The sequence below is a fragment of the Harpia harpyja genome, chromosome 20 (genome assembly GCF_026419915.1).
Source record: "Harpia harpyja isolate bHarHar1 chromosome 20, bHarHar1 primary haplotype, whole genome shotgun sequence".
NCBI lineage: Eukaryota > Metazoa > Chordata > Aves > Accipitriformes > Accipitridae > Harpia > Harpia harpyja.
In genome coordinates, this window is record NC_068959.1 from 12,157,452 (window position 1) to 12,183,931 (window position 26,480).

Here is a 26,480-nt window from a genome sequence, read left to right on the forward strand (position 1 = left end):
AAAACAGCAGGTCTGTTGCCAATATATAGGAAAGGAAAGGCTCCCCGAGGAACCGAGTCCTTCAAGCCTAGTCCTGCACACAACCATTTTACTCCAAACCGCCTACCAGACAGGACACAGCCAGGCAGCCAGGTCCTTTCCAGACCATCTGGAAAGCTGGTTCTGGTTTGCAGCTTGAGAAAGGAGAAGAGAAGGGGAAAGCATGGCAGCAGGGTGCAAGCTGGTGTGGAGCTGGGCCACCCTGCACCCTGCGAGCCCAGGCCTCCAAGCCCTCAGTATTCATCCTGTGGAGTGAAAAGCGAATCAGTTGGCGGGTTTTCAACATAGGAAGGGTTTGGCGGTGGGGGATAGCCCACACTCCCCATTCTCCCTGCACTGGCACACGGTTATATACTATCAGTCAAACAGGATCAAGCCTGATCAAGGTGGCTTCATCTTTGGTTGACGCTAGAAACCTCCCCTTACCTTGCAGTATTCATCGATAGGTATCAGGCGCTTGACTGCAACATCGCGGATGTGACTCCGGCGGAAGAGGATCTTTCCTGAAACAGGAGAGATGGAGGGAGAAGAGCAGGTCAGTACAATGCCCAGGAACACTCTCTTGAATCACTCTGTCAGAACCTATTCCCTGCACATCCTGTTCTCAACAAAAGCACCCTGCCTATAGAGAAGCATGTTCCCTCCCATGGATTAAATACCTTATTAGAATCAAGTACATTTAAAGTGGCAAGCACGTTCAAGGAGAGAGAAGAGGAAACAATTACCAGCAAACTGCATCCCCATCTTCTCTCACCAATGCGGCAATGATGGAGGAGCAGCCCCTATCAAGGCACGTGCCTGATACCTTACAGACTGCTGGCATGCAAGTCCTGGGTGTACAAGTCCACCGGCAAACGCCAGCGCTCGCCAGAGAAGCGGACATCCCTGCAACCGCTGGTGCAGGTGGGACCCTTCCTGCAGGCTCCAGGCTTGCTGAGGGCATCTGGATCTCGTGTGGGCAGAAGCCAAGCCAGAGGGTTCCTCTCTGTGCAGCTCCCATGTCGACCTGGTCCTCAAAGCCGCAGTGTTGGGACTGCAGCTCCCAGTCAGACCTATAGGATTTTCCTTCCTGTCTGGGGTTTATTTTTATTCTCCATTAATGGGATCCTCTTGCCACTCCACTTCCTCCCCTCTGGCTTGTGGTACAGGCCTCTTTCCTTTGAAGTCTAATGAGTCCTAAATGCTTCAAGCTGCTTCCACAGAGAACAGCTTCTCTGGCATTTAATGAGACAAAAGCCATTAGCAGACAGGGAAACATACCCGTAGAGCCTTGGTGATCAAAAGGACTGGTACGTGGTAGGATTTCAGACCCGCACTTCCCAAAGCACCAGGAACTGGCACTACTTTGCAATACAATCACCTGGAAAATTGTGTTTTCGGAGGGTGGGGTGGGTCATAAGGAAGTTCCCTCGAGTTCATCCTGACATCTCCCATAGCGCAGGAAAGTCTCATCTCTTTTTGTCCCTACTTGGGCTTCCAATCCCACCAGCAAACCCAGGGAGATCAATTGATGTGTCTGTTCATACAATCTCTTCACTTATCAAAGAGGTCACCATGGGACAAACCAGAAGCCAAACTCCTCTCACAACCAAATACCAACACGCCCTCTTTGCAAGCAACATGAGAACAGGGAAAAGCACTCTGGAGAGTCACGCAGCCCTTCGCTGCACCACGGCTAGCTTCAAGCCCTGCAGCAAGCCTTCGCAAGAGCTGCAGCACTGCTGGAACCAGAGGCTGGATGCTACCAAGCTACCCAAAACCAGGACGTGTGTCCTGGTTTTGACTGGGATAGAGTTAATTTTCTTCTTAGTAGCTGGTACAGTGTGTTTTGGATTTAGTGTGAGAATAATGTTGGTAACACACTGATGTTTTAGTTGTTGCTAAGTAGCACTTATTCTAAGTTAAGGATTTTTCAGTTTCCCATGCTCTGCCAGCAAGCAGGTATACAAGAAGCTGGGCGGGAGCAGAGCCAGGATGGCTGACCCAAACTAGCTAAAGGGATGTTCCATACCATAGAAAGTCATGCTCAGTATATAAACTGCTGGGAGTTGGGGGGGGCCGGATCGCTGCTTGGGCATCGGTCAGCAGGTGGTGAGCAATTGCATTGTGTATCACAGGTTTTTTGGGGGTTGGGTTTTGTTTATTATATTCCTTTTCATTACAATTATTATTCTATTCTATTATTATTATTGTTAGTATTACATTTTATTTTACTTTAGTTATTAATTGTTCTTATCTCAACCCACGAGTTTTACTTTTTTTCCAATTCTCCTCCCCATCCCACTGGGGACAGGGTGGGTAGTGAGCAAGCAGCTGCCTGGTGCCTAGTTGCTGGCTGGGCTTAAAGCATGACAACGTGGTAAAATGGCCACATGCTTATCACAATTTTAAAACCAGGGCTGGGTCACCCCCTGCTTCTCCCTGACTTGTCCAGGATGTGGAACATGCATGACTTATGCAGCCTGCCAATGCATTTTTTAGCAGAGATGAACTAAGTCAACACAACTTCAGCTTGCAAGGAGCATGAATCAGAACTTTATGGAGGAGCCAAATCTCCTGCTAGGCTCAGTTAATGCAGAATGCCTTTGAAACGAGACTGTCCAAGTGAGCACACAGCAATCATATTCAGTACTAGCTCTATACTTGCCCTCCAGTGAAATGCATAGGGTCAGACCAGCTCATACCAGGATTGCTTCTCATTTATGTCCTGCTGACAGCAAGGGGCTGAGATATTCATGGTGGGAAATGCTTTGCTCTGAAACGCATTCCTTCTCGCAGCCTGCCAGAGCCAAGTCTGGCAGTCTTTATGATACAGTGAAAAAAAAAATAACCCTCTATTCAATCTGTCTTTTAGATTTTGAGGGTGAATAGCCTGGGAACACAGAATTTGTCTGGAAAGACTGAGCGCGACAACCAGGTCGGACTCCTTTCCTTGCCTATAGCAATTATTTTCCATCAGACAAGCAAATGATCAACAGTTTTCCCTTCTCATCAGCAATCACAGTGTATTTGCTGCATAGGTTTCTATTTGAATGATGATTTTTAAAAGGATGAATGGATCACAATAGTTTTGTTGGCAATTGTAAGGAATAGCTGTTTTGGTTTTATGTCTGCCAAAATGAAATCACTGATGGGTGGGTACATTATAAATGTCTAAAATAATAAGCTCTGGGTGTGGGAATATTTAAATGTTTGACAAACAGATGCTAGTGAATAATAATAAAAAAAATATAGTTTTGGGGAATAAATACATCACAACAACTGAAGTGATCTTAAATTAGCCCAGGCACAGAGCATATGAACCAGCAGGAAATCCAGCTCCTCTCTTGATTTGCTGTATATCTAGTATTTTTCAACATGGAAGTTTATTTTCTAACAAAAAGCTGTTTTTTAATCAAAACGCCTAATTAACATAATTGCAGACCCTTCAGCGCTGCCAAATACAGCTATATAAATCCTTGACTTGAAAAGCAAGAGAGCGCAGGAAACCACTTCCCTCCTGGAAGAGAAAGATGGGCAACTTGCTGGGTCAATGAGATGCAACATTTTCCTGGGCATGTTTTCCTTAGACCGTATCTGCAAAATGAGAAAAACAGTACTGCCCACTAGAGCTTTTCACATGGCCAAAGACCATATAATGCAAAAGAAACGCATGACATCATTATTCATCTTATATCTGCACCCCTCATTGCTGTAGCTCCAGGGGACACAGCGAAGGCAATGGTGCCCATCACCCACACCTCGTTCTAAGCACTGTCTGCTTTACACTGTCTTGGCTGCCTCCAGGAGCTCATAACGACTCTCAGCCTGGTACTGGGTTACTGCCCTGCTAATTGTCCATGTGGACTCTCTTCCTCCTGCCCACAGCAGCTACTCCTTCATTCTGAAGGGGAGGAGACAGCTCAGAATTAGCTCCTCTAGATCCTAAAGGAAACACATGGCAAAAAAATGGGCAGATGGCCAAGGCAAGAGGGAAGTCAAGTCTGATGACTGTTGCATAATTGCTATCCTGGCCTCTTCCAAAAAGCAGCCTGACACACAGCTACTGTGCAGAGAAGGGCTTGGTTGATGGTCCAGCTTTGGCCCAGTGTAACCTAGGTCCAGGCAAAGGCAAGCCATGGAGAACAGTGAGGAGAAACATCTGCACAGAAAGATGCCAGGAGAAAAGAGGGGAAGGTCTCTGGGATTTGATTTTCCATGGTGACATTTCCCAGTTGGCTGAACTGCTCACTCAGTAAATCTGCAGCATGAGAGATGCAGAGCGACAGCGAAGGGGGAGCCATCACAGCTGCCTTCATGGTATCTAGCAAGAGCAAGGACAGCCTTGATGCAGCTTGGATCCTTGACTCCTGGATGCCTGCAAACTCAGCGAAATTTGCTCCAATAAGAGAAAAATAACTACCAGCTCTACTTTACTCCTAACAGTCTCATAGCAGTGCTCCTGCCCTCAGCCTCAACATCAGCATGAGGAATATACCAAGGGAAAGACATGTGAAGGAAGGCAATTCTGCACATCTCGCTGATTAGTGGGGTTTTCCATCAGCTGGTAAAGTCCGTGCTGCTGCAGGCTCTGTTTCACCAGCTTCTCACTCTTGCCACAACTCAAGCACTCAGAAATGATTAGATTTTCTTATTTACATACATCATGTTATGCATGAGCAATCAGAGCAATGAGTCTCCCTCCCTGCTAGCACAAGAAAGTCGCTGCACAAGGAAGTGCGGTAAAATACACTGTCCTTTACACACACAAAGCTGTGAGTAGACTGAACATTTATCACCTGGGAATGTGTCAAGTAAGTTAATTTTGGAAAAAGAAGACAGAGATAAGGCACTACTACAGAACAGCTGCCCTGGCACGTCCTCCTATGCAAGAAGTACCCGGACTCCAGGACATGCTGCCTGCTTTTCCTGGATCTTGAAAACCTGGTAATACCTACAGGGAAAAAGTGGTGCCTCTGAGGAGGACAATGGCTCTGAAGACACACTGTGTACAAGTTACAATTTAGAAAGTGTTCCTTCTTCAGTAGAATATATAACACTTTACTCCAGTGAATATATTTATTATACATTACATTAATATAACTGTAGATGCACCAAAGCATTGCATGTGCTTTGCTTGCTATACATTTGTTACCCCCCTTTCCCAGCAGAAGTTAGGCATTTTGCACACATCTGCTTAATAAGGGTAACCTGGCAGTATTATTATTCTCCATCAGCATCTTGACTGGAGAAATCTGACCAATAGAACCCGTCCTTTAGAGACAGAGGGAATAAAACCAAAAGGGAGAGAGCTGAAATATGTGCAACTCCTTAAACGTCAACGTAAATGAAGTCTCTCTGCACTGATCTTCATTGCAAAAGTGGGTGGATGTTCCCTGGCTACATCTCTCTGACTATACCCGATATCATGTTTCATACACTCATTGGCTGGTTGCAGCTGTTGGGGGGAATTAAGCAATGCAGAACAGATTATTATTGTAAGGTTGCCTTGGAGTAGCAAGGATTAGTTTAATTTAAAAAAAAGTAAGCTGCCACAAATATCTACATCAACAGGACATCAGAGTCAAAACTGAATTTCACCACCCAAAAATAATACAAGTATCCAGCTTTTTATGCAGTGCTTTCCAGAAATCACTGGCTGCTTCATACACAACAGGAAAGCAGCTGGGGCAGGTGGAGGACCTTTGTTGCAGCGCTGTCCAGGAGAAGACCCCAGCCATCCCCTGTCACCACGAACACCCCGGGAAAGGGGCAGGGCACAAGCTGCAGCCCTCAGCAGAGGATTCACCACAGGGAAGAAATCCCAAGGGCAAGCGATGCTAATTCTCACCCTGCTGCTCTTCCCCAGGCCCCCCCAGCCCTGCGAAGAAGCAGCACCGTGCCCTTCCCGTGCCGTACACAGCGCTGAGCTGACGCCTGGGCTGCGGCCAAAGCCAGCTGTGCTCTTCAGAGACTGCTTCCAGGCAACTGAGGCTTTTACCTACCCAAAGAAAAGATGAATTCAAGAGTAACAAAGCAGCAGAAGCCACGTCTCCAGCTCCCCTTGCTGACTAGAGCATTTGTTTACTCATTTTATCCCCGTGTTAACCCTGGTTTGTTTTTACAGCCAAGCAAATACCAGTACAGACACTTCAGCACTGGTTCTCAGAGGGGGACTGGGAAGGGGGGAAACCTAACAAAAAGATCTCAGCCTACAACAAAGCCAACGTCTGACCACATCCAAAGGACTTCTGAGTTGGCAGCAAGCGTTCTGTCTCCCCACCTGGGCAGAAGAGGGGCAGAGTGGGGGAGACCTTGCAAGCAGCCTGGAAAGACAGCTATGGGCACTCATGCCTGCTTTTCCCTTCCCCTGTCCAACCCCTTCCCTCCCTCCCTTTTTGACCTTTTTTGTCAGCTGGGGCTCTCAAATTGTCCCAGTGCTTCTGTTTCCTCTCTTTCATTGCCCTGAGCTCTGGGCTGATGGCAGGGAGCCAGCGGTGTTCTTCACCCTGCTGGGAGGGAAACCTGGAAAACCACAGCAGAGCACCTTGATGCTGTTTTGAGACTCCATCAGTCAGTGGACAGACCTCACAACCTGCTGGGATATGAAGCTCCCCAGTTACAAAGCTCTATGTCCCACCAGTGCAGCTGCACTCCTCCTTTCTTCCCACCACGCATCAGCAGGAGTTCATCCAACATGATGAATAGGCAGCAAATCCATCCAGTGTGTCCCTGTTAACCTCAGGCCAGCCAGCACTGTCCCACAAGAGCTGTTGTCCCAACTGTCCCATGCTGTGCCTCACCCTAAGGAGAGTTTTCCTGTAATCACTGCCATGCCATGGCATGGTTTCCTTCAAATCCCTCCTTAAAAACTTCCTTTGCCACAATTCCCATACTCCTTTCCCCCACAAAATCCCACTGTCCTCTCACTGATACAGGAACATGGGGACAATCTGCTGGCTTTTACTCCCTATCCAACTGCTAGAGCAGAGGTTGCCCTTCTGCATTTAAGCTGCACATCACTGGGCTCAGGGCTTCAACAGCAGAAGTAACATCGGTGTGCTGCCTCGTACCCAACTGGGCAGGAGAAGGAGGCTGGTGCCCATCACCCACTGCAGGTCATCCCTGGGGGGGCATGAGCTCCGTCCCCCATGAAGTGGAGCTGGCACCAGCCAGAGAAGCTCCACTGAAGATACTTTGTCTGCCCATGAAAACTCCTCTGGTGCCAGAAAGCTTCTGCTCTCCCAGGACTGGAAGAATCCCCCTTTGTGGCTAATTAAAGCTGCTTCGCTTTATCTGATCAACAAAGGGTGCGGCAGCAGCTCAGGATGGGGCGGCTGCAAAGTGATGGATGCAGCGTGGCCCCTGCTGCCTCAGCCGTTCATGAAGGACTGCGAAGTGTCAGAGGAGAGCCTGGGGAAAGGGCTGATAAGGAATTCGGGTCTCCAGCAGCTTGAGATAGAGCAGGCAGGCCACAAGAGGGGTTAATCTCTCTAAACAAACACGTAGGGCAACAGGGCTCTGCAAATTATTTCCTCCTGTGGGAATTCTCCAGGCAAAGCTGAAGTTACACTGGGGAGTAAGGTGGTGTAAAAAACAAGGCAGAGGCATTTCAACCAGCAAAATGGTTGAGACTCCTCTTGAGCCAGAGGCTGTTACTGGATCTCCAGCAAGCTGGAGGGGTAGAGAACCAGAAACACATCACCCTGCCGATCACAGCTGCGAACCAAGCCAGATATTCCAAGAGTGGAAAACAGTCTGTGCCTCTTGCTTTACCCTGAAGACCTCCCCCCACTCTCCCCCCCCACCCCACTGCCTCGGAAAGAATTCACTTCTCTGCACCTTTCAAATCACATCCAGATTTTCCCTGGCATGGGTTCCAAACTCACTTCAAAAAAAGGCAGCCCCAAACGCACACGTAATTAGTCCCAGCCCATGGAGCAGCCAGCTACGTGGGATATTCCTAGGATGGGGAAGCAGGCATGGGAGATGGCGTTTCCAGGAGCCCGGCACTTAGCATCTGTTTGGCGAAGTCCTGCACTGTGCGCATATCTTGGCAAAAAGGAGGGGGACAAGCAATGTGCCCTTGGGGCTGCCCTGGGTATAGCATAAGCATGGAGTCCCAGACATCTGTGAAATGAAGCTGAATTAAACAGTACCCCTATCAAGACAGCCCCTTACCCTGTCATGGTTTGGGATCCTGCTGGAGTAGGAGCAAAATGTGCCCAAGGCCATTGCTTCTATGGCCTACAGTGCCATATAATGGAGAAAAACATAAGGTAGTTTGTTTAAAGATAGCTCAAAGGTCAGAAGCAGAGCAACTGCTCCAGCACAGCGCTCTGCCTGGGGTAAAACTGTCTGCACATTAGCAAGGTTAGCTGAAACCCTGCAGAAAACACAACTGTGCTGATTACGGGTTGCAAGCTAGCCTGGGACCATCCGCTCAACAGTGCTACAGCAGAGATGCCCATCTTGCTAGAGCAGAAAATAGTAATTAGGGCCCTTGCCCCACCTCCAGCTCTGATGAAGATGCAATGGGACTGGGGCAAGTCAGGTACTGTAGCTGGGAAATGGATGACTTGTCCTCCACCTGCTTCATGGGGCCTTTGTGGGGAGCTATTAGCATCCCCACAGTTGTTCTGGGAGAAAAGCCCCAAAGTTTGTGGGTAGCACTGATGCCCATACCAAGCAGGTTAGCAGGCTGGGAAGGGAGTAGAAAGGAGGCATAATTCTGCTTTTTAAAATGATCTCACCGAACTCCCTTTCTCCTCCTCCCTTCTTGGGAGTTTGCTATTGTCTGTAGCTAAAGCTTCCTAAAAAGCAATTTTACAGCCAAAGTTAGCTCAGCCTCAGGCAACCCCTCCTTGCTGAGGCTCACGTTTCCAGTGAAGCAGACTGGCCAGGATCTGCTCCAGGCCACTCGGGCTGTACGAAGTTTGGAAGGCTCCACTCTCCTTATAAAAGCTGTTTCCTGAAAGATCTGGCACAGCCCTTACACAGAGGGCCCAACTGAGCTCATTTGTTTTCTTAGTTCATTCTTTCCTGGGGTCTCCATACCACCATCTCCCAGCCAACACGCGTGTAACCCTTAGTGTGGACTCCTGCAGTCGAGGACGGAGCTGCCCAGCACGACGTCCCCCAGGCAGGGCAGTGACAGGTCTCTTCTCTCTCGCCAACTGCTCCTGACTCCGCTCCAGGGACCACAGTCGATGCCATGCACGGGCTGGGTGCCACCCGAGCTGTTTCGAGGGGCCATCCTCAGCACCACGTGAAGCTAAGCAGGCCGTGCCGGTGGCTCGAAGCCAGCAAAAGTAGCCAAGAGTCCACTTCAAATTCCCCTATATGGCGGCAGAGGCTTTTCAGGCACGGTGCAGGAGCACTGCAATATCCTGCCAGGGCAAACCAGACCCCACCAAGCTGTGCTACGGGATGAGCGTGGTGCCAACACCCGGGAAGGGACAACCCCTGGCCCCAAACCTCAAGTGCAATTGCTGTGCTCTGCTTCAGAGGACCCAGCTTTATGACTCCACCTCAGAAGAGCTGAGTGGGCTGAAGGACTTGCACTTAGGAGAGCATTTTCTGATACCATCAGAGACCTACTTTAAAAGACCCAAAGTCTCTAGAAATTTCCAATAAGTCAAATCCTCGAAGCAAACATTAACAAAATGAAGCAGCACAAAGCAAACAGAATTCCCGTGGGCTGGCTATTATAACTACAGAGTAATCATGGAACTCTCTTCCCATTCCAGGAAACCACCCTGACAGACAAACCCAGATGGCACCTTCTCAGGTCATGGTGGTGACTCTGAGTTTGGGACACTTAGGGGTTTGCTAAGAAAGCCAGAGCTGCAGGAGGCACAGGGTCACAGGAGACATTTTTGAGAACTGCAGTGGCCGCAATGTCTAATGTTACTCTACAACGGACTTCCCAGAAAGCAGCGTACTGTCAGTAAACCACTGGAGCCAAATCTCCACCGGTAATGAAATTCAGATGCTAAAAATGTTGCTCTAAACGGGATTGGGAGCAAACTACAGTACTCACAGAAACTGAACATAATCAAAACCCTAGCAAGTCTAAGCATTTTGAGAGCGCCACATTTTGCAGAGAAAGAGACCCAGGCTGTTTGCACCGAGCTCACCTGGATGGCACCCCTAGGCAGAGAGAGACGAAGTTTGGGTTCAGCTGTAAGTAATAAACCCCATTGCCATTCCCAAACTGGGAAGACCAAGAACTGCTCCATACTGCTTTGCACATCCTCTAGCACAGCCAGCCACTACTAAAAGAGCCTTCCCTTACCCCAGTGAAGTCCTCTTTCAGAAGCAGACACAGCTTGCAAGCCATGTCCCTAGGGAGGTACAGCTCACCGTCCTGCTCCGGAGAAAGCCACCAGCTCCTGACCACTCCATGATGCGCAGCAAAGGCAGGAGGGCAAAGGCAACATGATTCCCACTTCTTAATAACACAACTTCCCTGAAGCAAGAGGGCTTCTGAAGCTGCCCCATGAGGACAGGTAGATGCAAGATTATCTCTTTCCAGTGGCTACCTCCTGCTTGGAGGGAGAACGCCATCCTGTGCTGGGATCTTCTCACCAGACCACCCCTTGCCCCGTGCTGGCATCTGAAAGTACAAGCGGTAAAGCTGCAGATACCAGCTGTTAGGCAATAGGCTCTCTCTTCTTAGCTGTCGCAAGCCACTGCAGAAACGAAACGTAAAGAAAAATTTCTGGGAGAAGCACGGACTAGCGGTTTTCCAAGTCAATGTGTGATTACTTCTGAAAACGGTATTATTTAATCCTGTTGCAAAAAGGGGACCAGAGCAAAAGGGAAAATATCTGTGCAGAGGACACAGACAAATGCACAAGCCCCTCTAGAGGACGGTCATCCTAACTCCCCAAAACTGCTTTCTTACACAACAGCCAGGCTTTATTTTCCAGCAACTTCAACCCCCTTTTTCCTCCAACGGAAATCCCAGTGACATGCCTGTTAGTGAAGGGAAACTATTTCAACACCAAGAAGAAGAAACAAATATTGATGAGTGTGCTGTGAGAAGCAGTGCTCCAACCACGCTTCCCAAGCCTGATCGCTGCCTTCCAAAAATAGCAGCATTTTGGTGGGAATTTTCTGCGGGTGCAGCACGGCCAAACTGTACATCCAATTTTTCCAAGTTATGCCCTTGGCCAATTTGGCTTCCATTTTTCCTCCCCACTCCTTGCTGGCAGGAATATATGTACAGCAAGGGCTGTTCTGCTGTATTAATGTCAGGTGTGCTTTGCTTTGCTGATGTTACAATGCAAGGACAAGCCAGAATCAGAAATCCCGCTATGGGAAACCCAGACAAGATTCTCTTGATCAGAAAGGGGCGTAAATTATTTTCTTCACGCCAGTCAGAGAAAAATGAAGCCCACTAAATGCCTTTATGTTTCTAGAAAAGCCAGGCGGCAAAGCACAGCACAAAGGGCTGCACTAAATGGACCTGACAGTCACTAGAAGTGATTATGGTACCATGACATTTCTAAATATGCCCATTAGCTACTTGGGGGTGGGGGTAAAGACAACTCTGTGGTCAAAGCCATTAGCTATGGGTGTATGAAAGCCTCCCAGGGCCCCTTCAGGCTGGTTATTTTTGCAAGGCATATTAGGGTTCTTTTTTGCCCTGTAGCAGCAGCACCAAAGGGCAGCCACAAGCAATCCCCCGCACCACAAAGTCTGCAATGGACCATTGCATCTGTTCCTCAGGCACACAAACGCTCAGCTGCACGGTGGGCTGGCAGGGCACACGTCATGCCACAGAAATCCTGTCTTTGAGCAACCAGTCCCAAACACCATGGGAGGAAGCCAAGGCTGTCAATCAGCTTGATTTAATGTGTGGAATTCAACTGTTATTTCCTTCTCTCTGGATGGCCCTTTGAGTTACACAGGACAGGAAAAACAGCGTATGAGCAGTTCCTGGGGAGCCTCACACCATCCTCAGCCTTGTGCCACGTTGGCCAGGCCCCTTCTGAAAACAAGCAGGCTGCGGTGGGGGTTGCTCCAGGCAGAAGCTGTGCAAGCGGGGTTGCTTAGCTGAAGTCCTCCACTAACGACTTCTGGAGGGAGACAGAATGACTGAGGGGTTTAACACTCGCTGGGCACGTTGCTAACAAATACAGATGTTTTAATGGACACGGTGCAGGCCAAGAACTTGCTATTGCTCAGATGACTCAGTAGATAAGAGCTAAAGCACATGTATGCTCACACACAGACTGGGAAAAAGCTCCTGCCATGCCAAAACCAGCATGGTTTTTTGCTGGAGCCCGCTCGCCTACCTGGCAGAAAGGGGATGATCCTTTGCTTGGGGTCCTTCTGCCCTCCTTCCATCGGAAACTTGTCCAGCATTTGCATCTAGAAAAGGACATGCAAGAGAGGTGATTAAAGCCAGTGATTAACTTGCACGACACAAGGCCACTCTCCCCAGGAGGAGGCGAAGCCCTTTCTCCTAACCAGCAGCGTCCTGAGACATCGTACACAGCACCATCAGCCAGGGTACAGCAACCCACAGCACCAAAGGAAGCACATCCAGAGCAGTGCCAGAAGCACAAGACCTTAGCGTCATCTCCACTATTATTTTCAAGACATTTCTCACCGCCGATATTGCTCATCACTATCATTCTGCTCAGCACGGGTGATTTATGTAACCTGCATTTCTGCAACTAGTAAGTTTCATCCTGATGGACCTCAGTCACTAGATCTCAGAAGCTCCTCAAAAAAGGCATATTTTAAGCTTATTAGCTTAAGCATAGCACAGCACTGACACAGTTCCTGGACTACAGCTGACTTGGACTCACAGCACCAACTCATGTTTGCCTGCAAAGGGCCATAAAGTTATACGTCAAGTTTGGGGAATGCTTTGTGCTACACAAGCTTTGAGGGATGATGTTTTATGGGATCTTCAGCATTAAACAAATAATTTCCTAACTGATGCAACTGCACTTAGTACCTTTAGTCAGCAAAGAGAGGTGATAACCAGTTCCTGCTCTCGCTGCGTGGCTGCACTGGTGCTTCGGCACATGCACACAACTTCCTTGCGGCTGCTATGGTGCTTAATACCGATGCCCTGGCAGGATCCACGTCCTCCGCATTTGCTTTACTTGGTCTTGCTGGAAAACACCATTTGGATTGGGCTTTGCACTTTACGCAGAGCAGAGGAGGAGAAAGAGCATGCCCAGCCATCTATCCAACCACTCAGATAATCCCTCCTTTGGAAGGAAGGGGAGGGAGATGCAAACCTTCCCTTGTTTTTTCTGGGGCAGGGATCTGAGCTCTGTCATTGAAGAGCTCGTTGGTCCGCAGGGTATTTGAAATGGGTCTTGCCCTCTCCTATCGGAGCTCTGCATAAATAATTAAGCAAGCGCTGGAGACAACCTGCCCAGGAAGTGTCCTGAGCACCTACAAAGTCTAAACAGCCACTCTCTTCTGGCCTAATGAATATTTAAAGTATTTCCTGCAAAGAGGAAACTAAGCAACCGGAGAGCCTGAGCCATTCATCCCACGAGAGGCATCTGCTGACAGCCCTTGCCCAGCCTGGCAGGAGGATGGGCACCACCGAGCAGCCAGACGCACATGCCATGCCCCCTGGTCTGCTGCTCTGCCACGTAACTTCGGGAGCCCCTTCACCACGGGGAGTCCGTGCAGGGCCAAACGCCAGGGTCCAGACACCCCCCGGGCGTGTGTCCCACCCGGCTCCCTGGTTTTCATGGCTCTTGTTCTTTGGCACCTATTGTTCCACATGCTTTTTACAGGAGGTCTCTTCTAGCTAAGGGCTGTGGACTCCTCTACTGCACACACTCGTTTAAAGTGCTGTAATGCCAAAGCGAAGCGCTTTTTGTCAATATAGCCCTGCGAACCCCTGCTCATGCAACACTTGCTTTTTTTTTTTCTTGGATCTCCAATGCACCGGGATAAAATTCTTGAGGTTTGGTGGAGAGGGGGCAGAAGGAAGGAGGCATTTTTCCTACATTTTGAGAAGAAATAAAAAACTCCCCCAGCACTCCCAAAGACAACAGGAAAACCAAAAGAAGCTCTCAAATAGTCTCTTCAGAATGAAAACAAGACAACTCAAAACAAGGATGACACTAAACACAAAGGGACCGTGTTTACAGCTCCTTCTCAAAACAAATTTGAAAGAGTTTGTAACAAAGAAAATTACTCCAGAGTCAGCAATAACCAGGGACTGCGGTGACGTTACCAGCAGCCACAAAGCGAGCCTGAGCGTGGCCGAGGGAGGACTCGCCTCCCCAAGGCACTGCAGGCTCCCAGGGCAGCACCGCTTCCCCAGCCTCCCTGGGCACACAACAGCCTCCTGCTCTTCCCTCAGTCCACGAAAATAAAGGATGACACCACATGCCTGTTACCCTGTAAAACACCCGTATTGCACTACGGCGGAGAGGTGCCTCTGGCCCTGCTCTTCCTGTGGGGAAGAGCTCGGGAAAGCTTGTGACTGGCGAAGGGTGAGCAAAACAAGTTGCAAACGCCACACATCTGATTGCTGTTAAGCAAAGCAATACTTGAATCACTGGAAGCTTTCCCCTCCTCTCAGTTTTGAATGCGAGCTGAGGATCTCTCGCTCCCGGGAGCACTATGAGCCTCCAAGGCACAAACGGTGCAAGCTGTGTTTTCTCCCATATGCACGTGCCTGGGCTGTGACTCCGGCCAAATCTGCTCCCAACCATGTGATCCCACCAAACCCAGCCAGAACTTCAGCCCAGAAGTTCTCCATTTCCTTTTGCTTGACCGAAAGTGCCTCTTGCAGCGGCTGCTCAGTGAGCAGGAGACGGTGCGGGGACCCTCTCGCTGCAGCCACCCTGCTCCGCTCCAGCCCAGCCCAGAGCCACCAGCAACACCCCAGCCAAACCAGACCCTGCACCGCCTGCCGTGGGTTGGTACCATTATGCCTGTGCACACACAAGCTGCTATCTCTCCTCTTGCTGGAGGAAGGAAAAGAGGTTGCAAGGTGCCTGGAGCACCCTCCGGCAGGCACAGAAAGAAGAGAAGGTGGGGAAGGAGCAAGGCAGAGGGGTTGGTCTCATGGATCCCACCCAGCCTGGCTGCCACATCACGCAGCTCCGGAGAAGGCAGCAGCAAATACTAGTTCATCAGTTTTACTAGGCAAAAGCCTGTGGTTGAAGAACAGCTAAAAAACCGACTCCAAAGAAAACAACCCCAGCGCCGGCTGTAACCACGGCAGGCAGTTTGCATTAGCAAGATACGAGAGCACACATCTGCAGAAATCCAGTCTGTGGGTCATGGGCTGACGGCTCTTCCGTAGCACCACACACACAAAAAAAGCATGAAACAGCGATGGGAAAAGGTCAGCTCCAGACCTGAGGGATGCCACCAGAGACCTGGAGGAAGCCAGCTGGCAGGTCTCTAGGTTTTGAGGCTCCCTGTATCCTTTCTGGCTCATCTTGCTCCTGCTGATTTTGCAGGACAGGGACTACAACACAGGTTGTTACACTGCTCTTGCCCAGGAAAGCCAAGGAGATCAGGCACAGCTCTGGAAAAGGGATGGGGAAAAAAGGTAAAAGTGCAGCAATCCCACAAGCCCTGGGGGAGGGACACACAGGCAGGCATCAGAAGACGGTCTGCAGAAACCGAGGCACACCAGCGACAAGGCAGGGCAGGGCAGGTATCCTGGGAGAGCACTTTTCTCCCTGGCCATGGCAGGGAAACGCGCTCCCCAGCAGGCAAGGAATTGTGGAAGGGAGGCGGTTGGCACGGGGAGACTCCCACAAATCATCTCAGCGGCAAGGGTTTCCATCCAAGCTCCAAACAAAACTGCTCACATCACATTCCCAGAAGGGAGGACTTGCCTGGCCATCCAAGATCCTGGGGAGAGGGGAAGACGGGGCAGGCAAGAGGCAGAAAGACACGCAGCCCTTTGGAGCACAGCTTTCCCTGCCGAGCACGGGAGAGTGCAGAGAAGCCAAGTCTCGCTCTCAGCAATGCACTCAGCCAGGTCAGAAAGAAAAATGAAGAAAAAAAGAAACAATAAGTCTATTGTTTCTCCCCTTCCAAGGTTATTTTTAAGTATTTGTGACAGAATCCTAAAAAAAAAAAAAAAAAATATTGGAGTGGATGCAGTTTAGAGCACTTTGGTGTGCTTTTATTATGCAGGAAACTGTTGTATCACACTTTTCACCGATTCCTTTGCAGCAGGGAGGGCGATCACATGGCTGCCGGCCCTGGCTCCCTAAGCCAGCACTGGGGCAGGGATGCCCCAGCAGCGTATCCGACCCGCAGCCAGGCTCCCCACAACAGCACGTCAGGATACGGCACATTTATCTCCACCACCAATTTATCTTATCAATTAGCTGTTTTTCTTATTAACCCAGAAATGTCTGGGCAGCGAGTCTTTCATGGCTGAAGGCCTATACACGCCGTGGGAACACACTATCCCCATGGCCGAGCTGAGCTGCCCATTAACAGGGCAGGCGATAACGCCGGCAGGGCCACCCGCAGAGAGGGAGCGTTTCAAAAGCAGCTTTGTATCAACAGCTAACACATTGGCAGACAGCTTCTTCATTAACAGGAAACTCAGAAGATAATATCCTAATTGAATCAGAGTGCTGCGGGCTGCAGGGGATCCTAGGGAGAGGGAGTATGTGCTCAGGAGTATTTGCGGGAAGCAGAGCATTCAGGAAGGGCTTTGCCCAAATAAGAGCTCATGGTGTAATGCCAGAGGGATAGACCATGCAGACAGTGTAGCCCCAAAGGGATACGTCTGCTGGAGGAGCAGGGCCCCGGGCTGGGCCTAACAGCCTGCAAGCGGGCCGTATTGCTTCCCAGCCGGAATCAAACTCTGAGAAGTCTCTGCAAAAAAAAAAAACAAACCCAAACCCTCAAGCCAAATGCCAGTAGGTAATAAGGTGTGTCATCACTTTGCTGCTTCTCCTCTGCTCTCCACAATAAAGTAGAAAAGTTTTCCCCCCTAAAATATAAAGGTGAGAAAAAAAAAAAATTCTTTTTCATTTAAGTCTGATCTGGCAGAAAGAAAAATGTCAGGGTGAAATGGTAAACACAGAGGTCCTGCATTCCCCCGATAATGATGACCCAGAGGGCACAGGATTACTCTTGCAGCAAGTCCTCTGCAGCCGGAGTACTGTGGGATTTGCTTTTGTCAAGCTGCTCTAAAGCCCAGGCTCTCCATTACTGAGTGTTAGGGTTTGTGTGGCACGTACCAGGGCTGCAGAAGAGAAAGCAAGTCTTTGCCAACTTATGGAGGGGATGGTAGTTCACATCACTGAACAGCAACATATACCAGCACGGGCGGGGGGGGGTGATGAAATACCCAGGCGAGGAGAGCAAACTCTTCCACTCTTGCACAACACCAGGAGCCGATGTCGGAGCCAGGCCGTGAGCTGTAATCGCAGGCACTGGGCGAGGGAAGTTCCCCCCTTCTCCTATTGAGAGGATTTGTTTTGCCTGCGTGACAGAGGTTCGGCGTAAAAACCACATTCCTCCTTCTTGGTCTAGCAAGTGAGAGCTGACCTAATCCATGCCTCCACCAGACATGTCCGTTATCCGGAGCAGAGAAGTCAGCTTCTGACACCACCCGAGGGGGGGGGGGGGGGGGGGGGGGGGGAAGAAAGTTCAACAAAAGGCTTCAGAGTCCGGCTGAGTGCACGGTGGCAGAATCACAGGAGACTCTTTGTGAGAGCAAGAGCCTTCCCGCTGAGAGAAGGCAGCAGCTTGCCATGGGGGAAAGATGGGTCTGAGCCAAGCCTGCTCTCATCCCACATTCTCAAACTCCCGGTCGGCCCCATCCCTCACGAGAGGGGGAATGCCACGGGCAGCCAGGCACACCGTGTGCCCCACTGTCCCCGTGGAGTCGAACTCCAGACGGGGACATTCACATGCACCGCTCGCCCTGACCTCCATGCGCTCAGCAGGGCATTGCATTAGTCAGGTATTTTACGGGACGAAGAGCCCTCCTCCAAATTTGATCCACCAGGGAACAGCATCCCACTGATCCCCAAATGCAGTGGGAAAGGGACGCAGGTCCAGCAATCACCTGCCGTTACGGCAGCACCCTGGCCCCATGGGGACGTGATGAGGGACACGGCTGCGTGCTGAGAACCAGAGACTTTGCAAATGTGCTCCTGCAGATCAAATCACCCTTGTGCCCTGCAGCCAGCTGGTTTGGGGAACATCTGCCAAGCAGATAGTCTGGGAAAGAGAACGGCATCTGGCAGCGGCTCACAGGCTACTGATGTTTAGTCTCTTTGCAATCCCACAAGAGGCACCTTCCCTGCATCCCCCTGGACTATCTGTGAAGACACAGGGGGTGAAAACACAACAGTCCAGAAGACAGAAGGACCAACGCAGAGCAAGCTCAGATCCCAAGCGCGGTGATGCCGAGCTCAGGAGGTCAAGCGTGGGGAAGGACTCCACTGGTGCGGCACCACATAATGCCCATTCAGTGGCCAAAGTAAATTGGGTGTTCAAAAACATAAAGGGAGCTGAAGGGCAGCACCACTGAGTGGTTTCTTGATGACCACAGTTTCTCCCCAGTCCCGGCTCCTCTGGTGCAGGGGATCAGTTCAAGTGCATTTTACACATTACAAGGCAGAGGCAATCCTAACCTCCTCAGCCCTAGGAAATGGCATCACTGAGGCTGGATTGTGAAAACCTGATGGAAAACTTTAAGCATCACTCAGCAATAGACAAAAAAGAACTAACTGAGTTTAGAGAAAAAAGGGCTACACAAATTGGCAGCAACTGCCACCGCAAGAGAAATTTCCTGTGAAATCACAGGAAGCATTAGACAGAGGGAGACGTTGGTGCCTGTGAATAGCTCACTGGCACGGAGAGGGCAGCGGGCGCGGGGCTGGGCAGGACACATCCTTCCGCCCAGGCTGCACCCCCCCGCCCCGGGCAGCCCCACGACCGAGGCACTGCCGGGTCTGTGCTACCCCGGGTGCTTCCCCGTAAACCACAGGGACCAAACCCTTGGAGCTGGCAGGCTCTGCTTGCACGCGGGGGCTTGGAGGACACGGCAGCTTCGCATCCCTAGGTTTGGTCCGAGTGCAATGGTCCTCCAAAACCAACCGGGTGAAAAGCTTCCACTCCCCAGGACAGGAGGCATTTCCAGCCCGCGGACCCACTGATTCTCTGAGCGGAAACCTCAGTGGTGCTCAGCTCCAGCTTAAGCAATCAAGACCACGATGGGCGCTGCAGGCTCACCGGGGCTGCTGGGATTCCCAGCAAAGGAGGCACTTGGCCCCAAGCGCCTAACCCCTAAAAGCCTGTAGTAACCTCAGTGTAAGGAGCCTTCTGTTTTATCATCCAGCCTCGAAACTTAAATCCCCAGAAATCACTAAAAGGTTATCATGTTTGTTCATTAGTGATGAGAGAATGGGAGTTTCTTGCCGCCGATATCACCATCACAACAAACACCATGTGCTAATTGCAGCAGACAGGCAAAAGAGTCATGGAAGAACAAAGATAAATACCCTCGTCTCCAGATAGATTCCTCTCTGGTCAAGCCAGACCCGGCTCCTGCAGCATTTTCTGTGTCTGTTCTGTGCTCATCTACAAAGGGCATTTCCAAGAGCATTAAAAAAAATCATGTTTTAAGACACTCGAAACCTGTATGTTTTCAAAAGCAACAAGTAGCTCTGGGTACCCACTCTGAGGCACCCAGAAGGAAACAAGAGGGCAGACAAAGCTGCACCTTCCCAAAACCCAGGTGAGACACCCTGAGATAGTGGGATCCAAAATCACCATCCATTTTTGGATGGCCCAAACAACTCCTGAAAAACACTGCTTGCTTTCCCTCCTTTTGTAAGCCTGTCAAGGATATCTCTGGGAGAGACTAAGGAGAGAGTTTAGTGTTTAAAAAGAGAAAAAGAAAACCTCAAATTTGGAGAAGAGCACCAAGCAATCTCCGTTTACACAGCCTCCTCACAGAGCTGCTGATCCCTCTGTCTGCTTCTTGGGTGATTAAAATATATTACTTTTTATGTTTGATTCATTGGTGCTGAATCCTGGAAGTCATCATTCTCTTTACAGTACTTCACTAATCCATTTTCCACTTAATTTCTGATAATTGCAGCCTCTAGACGGCATCAGGCCAGGTAGGCAGGTCCCAGATTGCACAGATAAGCACTGAAAGCTGCAGCACTCCATGCAGGCACCAGTAGCAGAGCATTAACACTACCAAACAACCAGTACGGCATCCATAATTCACCATGGCGACCCAGCCATGGGAAGTGACTCTTGCCGGTAGACGTGCTTGGGAACAAAGCAGCAATACCCAGGGGTGATGCTGGTCTGTGCCGCTTCCTCTTCCCCATCCCGTCCATGGGAATGTCCCTCCAGCACAGCCGGGGCTGTGTCACACAGGGAAGTATCCCTGGAAGGAGCCTCGGCATGGGAGCAGGGAAGAGTTGTGCCACCTGCCCCAGCCTGGTGCCAAAGACCACAGAACCACCACCACAACCATCGCCGGAGCTGTCACAGCAGCAGCAGCCATAGGGAAGGCTACAAGGACGGTTCATGTTCACCCACGTCCTCCTCTCTAGCATCCCAATGTAGACGTGCTCAGAAGACTGGGAAGTCATGAGATTTAGCTTTTGTTGTGGAAATGGAAACAACGGTGGAGAAATACCAACATATTTGCCCTATTTCATGTGTTGAGCAGCCAAGGCGCAGCAAGTGGGAGGGCTGTGCTCAAGCACTCCTACCAGATCACACCAAGAGGCAACCCCCAGTCAAGCGCTTCAGTGACCGGTCATGAAGAGACTTTACGCACATGTCACCCCACTCGGAGCTGCATGCTTGCCAAAAACTCAGGATGACTTGTCCCTAGCTTCTCCTCCAAACAGCTCATGATCTGATTTCTCTTCAACCCCTCCCTTCCCAGAAACCTTCCCCACTCCAGCAGATGAGGAGAAGCAGACCAGAGTACATTCCTTCCCTGAAATTAATGCAAAGTTTTAAACCTGTGGCAGGCCCAAACGTGATGAGACAAAGGAGGAGGCATTTGAGCTACAGGCAGGGCTGCAAAAGCTGCAGTGCTACCACTTAGGAGAGCGCTGCTGGTCAGAAACACCAGCCTCATGAGCCTCCTCTTGCATCAGACTTCTTGCTAACCGTCTATTTTCCCTGCTGTTCCTTCCGTAAACAAAAAAAAAACATTTTCCAAGCAAGCACAGTCAGCAGAAAGGCCAATGTGGAGAGACTTTTATTTCCATGTGAGGGAGGATTTCATTCTGCTTGGGTTCATGGTGGTGTCCATCAAGACCAGCTCCATGGCAGCCAGTGCAATTACACAGGTGGAAAATGAGACACCGCAACCCCCTGAGGTTTAACTGCCAAAACCAGGGTCTCCATATGAAACAGATACACTTTAGTCCTTAGCATGACCATGCTCCTTTCCACCCTCTCCCACCTGACAATAAAACTCCATCTAGCAGAGCATGAACCAGCCCAGCTCCTGCGTGAACCCACCAGCGTCCCCACCGTCATCCCCACCCCATCTCCTCCTGCTCCAGCAGCGCATCTCCCTCATGGAACACGCTGCCCTGGTATTCCTCCATTTATAGAAAGGGTGGGATTTGAAGATGCCAAGTTCAGTGGTGCCCAAAACCCAAAACTGGGCAGGAAGCCTCTGCAGACAGCGTGCACCCACAGCCGCTGCGGGGAAGCACCAGGGTGGGCGCGGGAGCCTGGCACTGCCACCACCCGCACGACGGCAGGAGAAGGACTCGGAGCACTTCTGATTCAGACAGTCCTTGCCAGAGGGCCGGAGTTCGCCAAGAAACTCCGCTTATTGCAAAACCAGAATGCTGCCGTTAAGTGATGTCTGATGGAGGAGATAGGCCCTTGCAGCTTATGGAGGACTTAATGCACTTAACAGGGAAGGGTTGAGCGAGCACTGAGCAGTGGAGTGGGGTATGGGGAGCCCCACGGGGAGCCTTTGGGACCGCATAAAGCAAGATGCAATGCAACTCCAAGGGGAACGCCATCCTAATCCGGGATATTTGTCCTTTGCTAGGGCCTGGAGCCAGAGAACACAGAGGCACCGGTGGAGGAGCCCCAGCAGCAGGCAAAGTGCAGCAACTCTGCTGCTTTCTGTGCATTTAAACACGAGAATGCAGATTTCACACAAAATTCAGCCCAAACGACATACCTTGAACTGCACCTGCTTTCTTCGGATCCAGCCAAGACAGACAGAGATTGAGCAATGCAAGGTTTTCCAGCATAACTAAACCTCTAAGGAGTACGATACCTTGACAGCACCCTAATCTTAGAGCTCCTCTCTAAGTGTAATCTCACCACAGAGATACAAAGAGAGAAAACCTGACAAGCCTCTGGCAAAATTCACTGACTGATAAAAAACCACCACGGTTTTGGGGCTTAAAGCAGCCACCTGTTGGCAGGTGGAAAGCAGTCACCCCCCAGACAGAAAGCTCAGAGCTCCCTGGGAACTTTCCAACGGGACTTTTTTATTTCCTGGAGGTGGGCAGAGGGGTGGGAGGGTGAGAAGAGGGGAACTGGAAAATGCTGATTTGCCAAGAAGAAAGATCAGCACACAAGTATCCATTTCAATTAATGTTGCAATCTGAACGGTAAAACCTAATCGCTAAAATTAAAATTATTTTCTTTATGTTTTAAGTGACTCATCAAGGGGAAAGCTTTTTTTTAAAAAAATTAATACTGAAAAACCAAGAGAACGTTTTACACATACTGAACTGAGATTCTTACCTTGCTAAAATTTAAACACTAACTTTCCTCCCAACGTAGTAGGAAGAAACCTCACCATTTTGCAGAGCTGCATAGCTTCCCAGCTGGCTTGGCACTCTGCATGTCCGACACAAAGCCTTCTTCAGTGGCCATTTCCTCAGCCATTTTCAGCATGTATGCATGCAGTTAAAAAATACGGGATTGCAACTTTCTGTTCACTGAGATTGGGCGAGAACTCCAAGATTTTGGGCTCCTACCAGAAGTGCTGGCAGTTTCCACACTCCAGTGCTCCCCGGGGGCAGGAGAGGGGGCAATGCCTGCTGCCAGCTGCAGCTCTACAGGCAGAAATTCTCAGATATGGAGGAAGACCCACAACTTAATTTTCAAAAAAACAAAATTTCCTCCATTTCTCAGCAATATTTTTTCCTAAAAGAAAAAAAAACACAAAAAAAGCCCAAAATGGGAGTTGCACTCTGCGAGGCTGAACACTTCAGCCAGCCCCCACCAACAGTCATCAGGACAGCTCTGCAGTGCCTGGGGCAAGCTGTCCACCTACTCAAGAGTGAAGTTGCACAATATAGTTGAACCAACTGAACTTTTGCCTGCAGCACAAGACAGGGAGAGGTCTCACCTCCACCCTCCTCCTCCTCATTCCTGGCCCTCCCAGAGCCACTCCAAGCTCACAGGTACATGGGCTGCTTTGCTGCCAGCTTGGGGAGGGGGGGATCAGTCTCAGAGGGGTCCCATACCACTCGCCGAGGGAGGCATTTCTCAAAGTCTGCTACAACAAAATATCTTCTTCCTCTCTGAAAAGGTCAAGACCACAGTTGATGGTAAATGATCAGTAAGCTGAGCTTGCAGAGGAAAACCGGAGCACAAGGAATTGTCCATAAGGTGCACAACAGCACCTTGCATATTAAAAAATACCTGGTTTGGTTAATTTAATATGGTATCAGCACTGAAAGATGAGATTCAAACGAAAGCTTTTTCTTGCCCAAACCCTAATATTCTATCAAAGGCAGTATTAAAACAATAAATTCACCAACCTTAATTACAACTCCCAAACCTAATCTCCAAGATCTAATTTCCATGCTGCCATGTAAAGACAGTCATAAACATCATTTATAATTCACTACTCAGTGACTCACCCCTACTGCAAAGGCCTCAAGATATGCTACCAGTAAGGCAGAAAAGCTCAGGGAGGTGAAATTAAGACAGGGAAAAAGCTGGCTCTCCTCATGCTGCCGGATCATAAAGGAGACCATTTTTCACGTAGGTTATGGCTCACGTTGCAATCCTAGCTAATACCAGAATATAAAAGTTACCATAAAACAGGGTGTAGAGCAGCACCTCACCGCCCAAGGGTGTATGGGAGCCACGAGGCAATGGGAAGATGAGCAGAAGGGATGCCATGCATCCAGCTGCACTGCAACACCCCCGCAGCGGTGGAGAAGCAAAGCCTCAGCTGCTGGCAGGAAAACCACAGTCACCATGGCACCACGCAGGGGACGGGATGGCTGCCAGAGCCCTACAGCATTCACCCGCTGGCACCACGTCACGTTTTCCCCTCTCTATTTTCTGGTTAACGAGGTCCCCCTCCCCGCTGCCGGCCGGCTGGAAGGCATGAATCATGGAGGAAGGGCAGATCCTGCACACCCATCCTTCTCTCCCCGCAAGGTCTCCCCTAGTCCAGCCAACGGAGCAGTCTTGCTGCAGCTGGCACAGACCTGCCTTCCTCGTCCCTCTCACAGGATGCCTGCAACATACCCAGGAAAAGTCTGTGCTGGATCCCGGGGATGGGAATGAGGAGCCAGGCAAGCTACAGGGCAGACAGCATACAGGAGAAGAGAAATAAAAAAACCATGCAAGGAAAGTAAGAGGAAAGGAGCATCACTTCCCGGATGGAGCAGAGCACTGGGAAGGGAGAACAAGCGGTTAAATTCTTCACTTGTCCCCAGGCCCACCGGGACCCCAGGGGGATCACTGCAGAAGCCCACACCTCACTTTGCAAGTGGACTCCAAGACTGCAAGACATCCTTCACCGAAAGTGCTTTCAACAGCCAGCGCGGGAGTGGTGATTTACAGCACTGTGGTAGACCTGTGACAGCCTGATGTAATCGAATGAAAGGCACAGAAAAGAAGTGAGAAATTAAGCCTGAGGAAAAACACGTTGTCCCTTCAGCTTTATCACCTCCCTCTGCACGGGCAGGACAAGCCCAGATCCACCATCTCCCTCTGTCTCTCCCAGCTCTTATTTCCATCTCCCATTCACCATAAAACTGCACAGATGCTTCCACTTCTTAGATGCCCATGGTATGTGTGTGGTGCATGCTATGGTCTGTACTACATCATCCGGATTTAGCAATATAAACGGGTCCTAGCCATTTTACTAAAAATTCAGCACTCTTGAGATACAGACTCCTTTACACTGATTTACCGCTATCCATGCTCAGCTCCGCCCCAGGCAGCATCAGTCAGCTTGAAACTGGTTCGTTTCGGATCCAAGGCTGCTACCACATGGTATAAATTGCAGGTCTTTCCACCAGAAAGCTGAGCTGCGTTAGATTGATTAAGAGCACGGCAGAGTCACTGGGGCTTGCTTCAGCCCAGACCCATGAAACCCCCATCAAAACCCCCAGCCACGACCGGGTCCGGGTGGGCACCTGCAGCGGAGCCCTGGGCACCCCCCCAGGGACCAGCCCCCCATGGGCAGCGGGCAGGAGAGGGGCCACCAGTGAGCTCCTGCCCTCCTGGAGATCCTGCTCAGCCCTCCCAGGAACGGGGCAGCTGAATTTCCAGGGCTTTTTCATTAAGTAGCAGAGGAGTGGAAGGGCATTAGCTCACCCCTGAGACATGGAGAGGGGTGTAACCCCTCGCCTTGTGTTACAGGACAACTTTTAAGCAGCACATTGCTGAAAGCCTCACCAAATAAAACCACACCAGATTGTCAGCAAGAGATCTTTGCTCCGTCCCCAAGGAGCTGAAACTTTTAACCTCCCCATCTTTCTGTCTCCTCCACAGGTTACACTCAGCACAGCCTCCCCTCTGGATCGCACCCACCAAGCGATGCTTCGCGTGGGACGTACTTCCCCCAGGGCTGAGAAGCAAAGGCTGCGAATGCGGTCTCTGCCAGCTGCTCTGCCAAGTTTCCAGAGAGAAGGAGACCAAGGGGTGCCAACAGGGATGAATGAACAGAGCATGGGCTCAGGAGCCAGCCCTCCTTCACCACAGGGCCACCACAGCAGTGCCAGGTGATGAGCCTGGGAAGAAGAAGGGACCATCTGATGGGAGCAGACGGAGATGAGAGCCAGGAGGTGAGCAGGAGCCCTCGGGGCTCACAGCAAACCAGCAAGAAACAAAACTGCACCGGAGCCAAGAGGGGGAATTGCAGAAACCTGGTGAGGGTGCAGACACAGCCTGCGGAGCTGCACGCTCGGAGCGCAGGGAAAGGGCAAACACTGGCCATCAGCTTGCAACAAACCAAAAAACATCGAGCACTACTCCCAGCAGCTGCTCAAGAAAGGCTTTAGCTACGAGAACTGAAAATTATTTCCGCTGCAGACACACACTGCCTGGTGCTGCCGCGCTCGCCCCAGGTGTATGCTGGCCCTGAGATCTTTCATCCAACACCGACTCTCGGGGAGGATGGGCTGCCGTTTCCCAGAGGCAGGCACGACGTTCAGCAGCTCGCAGCCCCGCTCGGCTGCCAGGCACAGAATGCAGCAGCTAGTCAGGGT

General features: G+C 50.4%; 1 protein-coding gene across 5 annotated transcripts in view; it reads right to left on the reverse strand.

Moving 5' to 3' along the window:
• SH3PXD2B (SH3 and PX domains 2B) overlaps window positions 1-26,480 on the reverse strand; it is a 79,512-nt gene that overhangs the window by 33,132 nt on the left and 19,900 nt on the right. For all 5 annotated transcript variants that reach the window (XM_052816487.1, XM_052816486.1, XM_052816484.1 and 2 more), the window contains exons 3-4: window positions 12,324-12,399; window positions 466-542 (exon numbers count right to left, since the gene is read on the reverse strand). In XM_052816487.1, the coding sequence (XP_052672447.1) occupies window positions 466-542; window positions 12,324-12,399 (153 nt within the window). The remainder of the gene's footprint in view (window positions 1-465; window positions 543-12,323; window positions 12,400-26,480) is intronic.